Below are 7,882 nucleotides of genomic sequence, written 5' to 3'. Positions count from 1 at the left end.
AACCTGCGCGCCCGCGCACTAGGCTGAGCGGTCGCGCAGGGTCGGGAATTTGCTGAATTATTTTAGACTTCTACTTCTGTTGGCTTCCAACTTCTATGTAATCTGAGTTTTATGGGACTATTATATAAGTAGATTTGAGATGTTTTCACAAAAAAAGAAAAAGAAGAAGATTGTGTTTTACGCAAGAAGCGAAGGAGATAAGGAAGAAGTTTATGTTTTACGCAAGAAGCGAAGGAGATAAGGAAGAAGACCGATTTAGCACACCGCAACGAAGAGGAAGCATATTTTCTTGTGATTCTTGTTTCGTTGTAACGTTGGATGCTAGTTTTCTTGCTTTGACTTATTTACTCTTGTGACGTACTCTGTTTTAATATAATTAGTTTAGTTATTATTTTCTTGTGTTTGTTTATCATGATTTCATATGAACCCATGATGGCGATAAGTTCTATTATGGGCTAATCGTGATCATGGGGTTGCAACGGATTTATTATGGAATTCTTTAGTTAATTGTTTAATACTTTAGTGTGTGATGATTGCTTGATATCTAGTATTGGTTGTGCGTATTCGTCTTATGTGCGTCGCGAACATATAAGATAGGGTGTTAATCTCTTGTGAAGAGACGGTGGATCTTGAGATTTAGAACTTGCCATGCTAGCATAGGTTCATGTACGTTGTGCATGATTAGTGGGTAACTCTAACAGTTTTATTTGCCCTATGTAATCAAAAAGGCATAACTTGTGCTTAAATCGTTGTGTTGTCAATTTCTGTAGACATATAGGAACTCAACATAATTGATGACTATTCGACTTCTATCTTAATTGTGGATGCTTGGTAGAATGGTATTAGTACAATGAAAGTTGGCTTTTATCAGTTTCGTGTTATTCGATTAATATCATCAATGTCACATGCTAAAGGTAATAACAATGGCTATAGAAGGAAGTAATAATGAAGTTGTGATCTCATGAGTGTTTTATTATTGATAAGTTGAAGTGTTAGTTAAGTGGTTAATTAAGTAGTAATTATAGTTAATATTTAATCAACAATTTTAAGTGTTATTATCTTAACATTGAGAAGTAATCATACATTGGTGAGTGAGTTTAATTAGACAATAATTTAGTCTGAGTCTCTGAGGGAACGAACTAGAAAATATTCTATATTACTTGCGAACAGGGTATACTTGCGTGAATATTAGCGCGTGTTTTCCCTAACATGTGTGTATATGGTTGTGCATATATATGTTCGTGTGTGTGTGTGTGTGAAGTTGTGTGTGTGTGTGTTGTGAAGTGTCCGTGAGTGTGTGTGGGTGTGTGGCGGCATGGCCGTGTTTTGGCCACGGTTGTGGCTATGTTTTGCTTTTGTTCTTCTCCTTTTTTTTGCTGGGCTGAATTCTTCGGCCCTATTACTTTGGGCCTGGTAGTGTTGGGCCTTTTGGTGCAGTTGGATTGAATGTTACAAAATTCTGATTTAATTCCTTTTAATTGCAGGAATTATTTGAGTAAAATTCGTGATATTAAATATTTCGTGTGGGAATTTAATTTAATTAATTGGCGAAGTTCGCGTTGGAAACCTGGGAAATTATTTTGGGTACCCGTGGAATTTTTCCGCCGTCCGCGATGACTTTTCGCGAGCGGACGGTGGACGGTGATGATTTTGATCTGAGTCCTAAATATTTTAAATAAATAAAATGATCGTATAAATTATTTTCAAAGCGTAAATAAATATTTTTATGACGAGTTGTATGGAATTATGAATTGTGAATTGTTAGGTTTTGACGTCGATTGATGTTTCGACGGGTAGGTCTATAAATAGAGGAGTCGCTGTCAAAATTTTTCTAAAAATTAATTTTACATACTAACCGAGTATATATATCTAAATAAATATAAATCGAATCCTAATTGTTATGTGTACCATTATTACGTGTATATTATTATTATTATGTGAATGTGTACGAGTCGGGAATCGTATCGTTGGGTAATTAGTTTAGTCAGGATAAGTCAAGCATAACCGGTCATTTAACCTAGTTTGTTTCAATTCTGTAGGTTCAAGCCGAAGGACCCGATAATTAAAGTCGGTTATAGTCAAGCCAGCGTTAGGGTAAAGCTTCGCAAGGCAAGTATCCCTGAACAAATCTTTTATAGTTTAATATATATGAATGATTGTTGATTTAAATTACGTACTGGAACAGAACATTTTAAGTTACGTATTCCCCGTATTTAAATATTTTTTACTAACTGATGTTTTGAAGAAAAAGTAACTTCTGAAAACGCATATCTCTAGATTATGATTAAATTGGAAAGATTTTATAATGTGTGTTGTGAGATAACTGTTTAAAAAGAGATAGGTGTAATTGATTTTGAAAACTGGATAAAAACGGATCAGATAGTGGATGGTTGCATATGAGGCCCGTAACGGCCCAGCAGGGTTGCGTAAGAGGCTAAGTCGGTTACGCGCCCTATTTAGACCGCTTAGTCCATCATGACAGAGACCTAGCTAGTCTCTGAGTTCCGGAAAAAATATTGGTGGGATAGATTGATCAGCTGTCCCTAGGATTCGTCCAATTATATATCTGATTTTGGTTTAGTGGTTCCCGTAATGGAACAAATGGTTTTGTGGTCCCCGTAACGGGACAGATGATTTATGTTTCTAGTAAAAATGGTTTTGGAAAGGAAATATCATGCCAAAATTGGACTCTGGTATTTTGACACAGCAAACTACATATGATATTGTTTTTCAGGGCATGCTAGTTTTGATATCCAGTTTGTACATGTTTTACTTGTTTTCATAAACGATACCTGATATATGTTCCTATACTGTTTTTATATACGCTTTTTTACTTGTTATTCATATAGTGGTACTGTTGAGCAATTGATTGCTCACCCTTGCAGCTTGTTTTGTACTTATTTATTGCAGATGTCTAGAAGACCAGGGCAGAGTAGAGTGTCAGCCCCCTCCGGTCCCGGCTCCTCTGAGGTAGTTGTATCAGACCCTGAGGTCTGATGAGTTGATGTAATAAGTTAGAGTGTCGGATTGTGGAATAAGTTAGTTCTTGTATTGTAACCTAATAATACTTGAACCTGCATCGGCTCCTGGTTTGGGGTCGTGTTTTATAATAAAGTTTAATTAGTAATTTATATTCATAGTTTGTTATATTTTGGTGACGATCCCCTGACCCCGGGGTTGAGGCCGTCACAGTTGGTATCAGAGCTACAGGTTCAAGTCCGTAATTTAGGTTAAGGAGTGAGTCAGGAAGGTGTAGGAAGTGTGTCCTAAAGTGTGAGTCAGCAACTCAGTTAGAGGAGCAACCCTAAGTGTCAGTCGAGGGTTCCGAAGGCGTTACCCTGACATCTATTAATATTTTAATATACTTGCCTTAAACTTTTTGTATCTTCCCTGTATATTTATATCGTTGACAGTGGCCCATAGTGATTTCTAGTTCTCCATCTCGGGGGAACCAGTCAGATTCAGATGATTCAGACTCTGAGAGGACTTTGGATGTCATAGTTGAGGAGACTCCTATGCCTCCCCCACCCGTTCCTCCAGTTGTACCAGGAGGTGTGTCAGGACCTAGTGCCCGTCCTTGTTGGGTACGAAGGTCAGTGTCGGCTGTTAGGGATTTCCCTCCAGGGTATAGTCCCAGTTCTTCCAGCTTGAGACCACATGTCCCTCCATCCGTTCCTTCAGGTGCATCTTCCCCGATCCCCTACCATGTTCACCGATCAGTGAACCAGTCTTTGATCAGAGAGCAGAGCCCAGGGTTAGTGGCACAACTTGACCAGATATCGGTTGGGCTTTTTCAGGGCATCCCTGCCCCTTCGCCCGATGTACAGGAGAGAGTGCGATCCTTGACCCAGGCTGCTGTTGAGAGATCCCGGACCATTGATCATTTCATTAGCTCCGAGTTTAGAGCTGTTCAGTATCAGGATCTCGTGAACTAGTTGGTATATGAGTTAGGATCTATCGGTGGCAGTGGCATTGGTTAGATCAGAGTTGCTGTAGTGAGATACAGAGCTCAGAGTTACTTTATAGGAGTTCTGTAGGTGTTTTCTTTATGTATGTATATTATGTTGCTATAGCTTGTATTAGGCGGAGGCTGCTATGACAACCAATTTTGTTGTGTATTCAGTTTATTTCGAGTATTGTACTGTAGTTGTTGGATGGATTTGTACTGTTGTTGTATTATCGTTCTTTCTATTATACTATTGTTGTTGGTTTTATCTTTATTGCACTGTTGTTATTACTGTTACTGTTATTGTTGTGTTTGTTGTTGGTTTTGTTAAATTTAGTTATGCATCATGGATGGACCTCAAATAAACAAGGAAGGGAATATGTAATTGTGACAGCATTCTCCTGATGTATAAAAATGTTGCTACCCGGGGGCACAATTTTTATATAAAACCTTTTTGTTGTGTTTCAGGAGAATGCCTCCCAAGAAGAATATCCCGTCCAATTCCTCCAGCAGGAACTCTGATGGGGCCCCAGCCATGGATGGATTACTAGATTTGTTACGCCAAGAGTCTAACCAGATGGCTCAGCAGCAAGAACAATTCCAGCGTCAACAACAGCAATTCCTGCAACAGCAGCAACAACAGCATCAATTCATACAACAATAGCACCAATAAATCCAACAACAATTGCAACTTCAAGAGTAACCCCAGCCTAAAGAGCCAAACCAAACCGTTAGTTTCAAGTCCTTTCAGTCAGTCAAACCCCCAGAGTTTAAGGGTGAGGTAGATCCGATTGCCGCTAGAATTTGGCTTAAGGAAATGGATAAAGCCTTCACCCTCATTCAGGTCAGTGATGATTCTAAGACGGATTATGCTAGTTATTTTCTCAAGGGTGAATCAAATTTTTGGTGGGAATGTACGCGTGCACTAGAAGGAGAGGGCCATGTCTCTTGGGCCAGATTTACTAAGTTGTTCCTAGAGAAGTATTTTCCAGATTGTTTGCAGAGTCAGTTGGAAGTAGAAATTTTGGAACTGAAGCAAGGAGAGAAGAGTGTAGCTGAGTATGAGGCCAAGTTTACGGAATTGGCCCGACTAGCCCCTGGATATGTGAATACCGAGATTCAGAAAGCTAGAAGGTTTCAACAAGGACTGAATCCTGAAGTTCGTAGTGGAGTGGTGGCCCTGCAGCTCAAGATGTATACCTCTGTAGTTCAAGCCACCCTAGTGATTGAAAGTGATCGGAAGTTGGCCTCCAAGGAGAGGAGTGATAAGAAGAGGAAGTTTGATAATAGTGCAAAAAAGGCGGATCAAGAAGATTCCATTCAGAAGTTCTCAAGGAAGTTTGGCCGGAATAGGAAAAAGAGATTTATGAGGCAAGGCTTTACTCAAACAAGTTCTGGTGTCACCTCAGTTGCCTCTGCCCCAGCTCAGTCAACCAGGCCAATTGTGGAATGTAAGTCATGTCGTAGAAAGCATAGTGGTCAATGCAGGAAGGATGTTCAGTGCTTTAAATACGATAAAAAGGGTCATTATGCGTCAGAATGTAACTCAGGGAACCTCGGAGTCACCTGCTTTAAGTGTGGTAAGGTTGGGCACATTTCCAGAAACTGCAAGATGGCTACTCAGGGAAGTGTAGGAGGTAGTGAATCTCAAGGACCGGAAACCAGCACAGCAAGAGCCAGAACCTTCAAGATGACCAAGAGATCTAATGCTCAGGATTCGGATGTAGTTGCAGGTACATTTTCTCTAAATTCCGTGCCTGTTAAAATTTTGTTTGACTCAAGAGCGTCTAAGTCTTTTATATCTAAAGAATGTGTAAGTAATATAGATTTGATGTTGGAATATTTAGATGAACCCTTGACTATAGAAGTGGCCAACCAAGATAAAGTTCCAGTAAGCCAATTTTTCCCTAGGTGTCAATTAGAAATATGTGGGCGTTTCTTTACAGTGGACCTAATACACTTTGAGCTAGGAGAATTTGATATAATTTTAGGAATGGATTGGCTGTCCCAGCATATGGTAAATATTGATTGTAAGAAAAAGAAAATTTTGTTGTATACAGAAAATAATATTAGGGTAACTTACCAAGGACAGAAGTAGAAAAAGAAATTCCTATCGGTACTGGAAGCAAGGAAGCTGTTGAGACAAGGATGTGAGGCATACTTAGCCCATGTCGTGGACACTGAGAAGAAGCACCCATTTTGGATGAGATCCCAGTAGTTAGTGAATTTTCAGATGTGTTTCCAGATGAATTACCGGGATTACCACCCGATCGTGAGATTGAGTTCTCTATTGACCTAATTCCGGGAGCAGAACCAATTTCAAAGGCTCCCTATCATATGGCCCCAGTGGAAATGAAAGAACTAGCTAAACAACTTCAGGAACTTTTATATAAAGGAGTAATTAGACCAAGTATATCCCCGTGGGGCACATCAGTGTTATTTATGAAGAAGAAAGACGTAAGTATGAGATTGTGTATTGATTATCGGGAACTGAACAAGTTAACCATCAAGAATAAGTATACCCTACCCAGGATTGATGACTTGTTTGACCAGCTTAAAGGAACATGTTGTTTTCGAAGATTGATTTAAGATCGGGCTATCACCAGTTGAAGATCAAGCGGGAAGTGATAAGTGGCATTTTATACCACTTAGAACGTCTTAAAATGGCTTAAATTGGTGTCTTAAAATCAAGTATTTTGTGTATTTCATGCGTTTTTCTAGTGTTTATGCATTTCAGGGTATTAGTTGCATTTCGGGGGAGGAATCATCAAGAATAAGCCTTGGCATGTGTTCACCATTGCGAGAGGAAAGGAATGGGCAGATTACGGCGAAGAAACGGAGCAAACCTGGATTTTTTCCAGTAGAGGCCTGCGCGCCCGCGCAGCAATGCTGAGCGGCCGTGCAGCAACCTGCGCGCCCGCGCAGCTATGCTGAGCGGCCGCGCAGGGTCGGGGAAAAAGATAAATTATTTTAGACTTCTACTTCTGTTTGGCTTCCAACTTCTATGTAATCTGAGTTTTATGGGACTATTATATAGGTAGATTTGAGACGTTTTCACAGGGAGTATTAAGAGTATTAAGGGGATTATCTTTTAGATTGTGTTTTATGCAAGAAGCGAAGGAGATAAGGAAGAAGACCGATTTAGCACACCGCAACGAAGATGAAGCATATATTCTTGTGATTCTTGTTTCGTTGTAACGTTGGATGCTAGTTTTCTTGCTTTGACTTATTTACTCTTGTGACGTACTCTATTTTAATATAATTAGTTTAGTTATTATTTTCTTGTGTTTGTTTATCATAATTTCAAATGAACCCATGATGGCGATAAGTTCTATTATGGGCTAATCGTGATCATGGGGTTGCAACGGATTTATTATGGAATTCTTTAGTTAATTGTTTAATACTTTAGTGTGTAATGATTGCATGATATCTAGTATTGGTTGTGCGTATTCGTCTTATGTGCGTCGCGAACATATAAGATAGGGTGTTAATCTCTTGTGAAGCGACGGTGGATCATGAGATTTAGAACTTGCCATGCTAGCATAGGTTCATGTACGTTGAGCATGATTAGTGGGTAACTCTAACAGTTTTATTTGCCCTATGTAATCAAAAGGAATAACTTGAGCTTAAATCGTTGTGTTGTCAATTTCTGTAGACATATAGGAACTCAACATAATTGATGACTATTCAACTTCTATCTTAATTGTGGATGCTTGGTAGAATGGTATTAGTACAATGAGAGTTGGCTTTTATCAGTTTCGTGTTATTCGATTAATATCATCATTGTCACATGCTAAAGGTTATAACAATGGCTATAGAAGGAAGTAATAATGAAGTTGTGATCTCATGAGTGTTTTATTATTGATAAATTGAAGTGCTAGTTAAGTGGTTAATTAAGTAGTTAATTATAGTTAATATTTAATCAACAATTTTAAG

At 39.0% G+C, this 7,882-nt stretch overlaps 1 protein-coding gene across 1 annotated transcript; it reads left to right on the top strand.

Annotated features, from left to right (window-relative positions):
- The first annotated feature begins 4,763 nt into the window (after nucleotides 1-4,763).
- LOC141690868 (uncharacterized) lies at nucleotides 4,764-6,044 on the top strand. The gene is made up of 3 exons (XM_074495625.1): nucleotides 4,764-4,941; nucleotides 5,041-5,679; nucleotides 5,794-6,044. The coding sequence occupies exons 1-3, from the start codon at nucleotides 4,764-4,766 to the stop codon at nucleotides 6,042-6,044; spliced, it is 1,068 nt and encodes a 355-aa protein (XP_074351726.1).
- Nucleotides 6,045-7,882: the final 1,838 nt, after the last annotated feature.

Source organism: Apium graveolens, chromosome 10 (assembly GCF_009905375.1).
Source record: "Apium graveolens cultivar Ventura chromosome 10, ASM990537v1, whole genome shotgun sequence".
Lineage (NCBI taxonomy): Eukaryota > Viridiplantae > Streptophyta > Magnoliopsida > Apiales > Apiaceae > Apium > Apium graveolens.
The sequence above is the reverse complement of the archived record's forward strand: the minus strand, read 5'-3'. Positions and strand labels throughout refer to the sequence as shown.

Bases quoted from the DNA above. Each gene is read 5' to 3' on its own strand.
- LOC141690868 (XM_074495625.1), top strand. From the start codon at position 4,764: ATGGATAAAGCCTTCACCCTCATTCAGGTCAGTGATGATTCTAAGACG. The intron at 4,942-5,040 runs GTTTGCAGAGTC...TGGCCCGACTAG, and splicing joins AGAGAAGTATTTTCCAGATT to CCCCTGGATATGTGAATACC. The intron at 5,680-5,793 runs GTACATTTTCTC...TGGAATATTTAG, and splicing joins GGATTCGGATGTAGTTGCAG to ATGAACCCTTGACTATAGAA.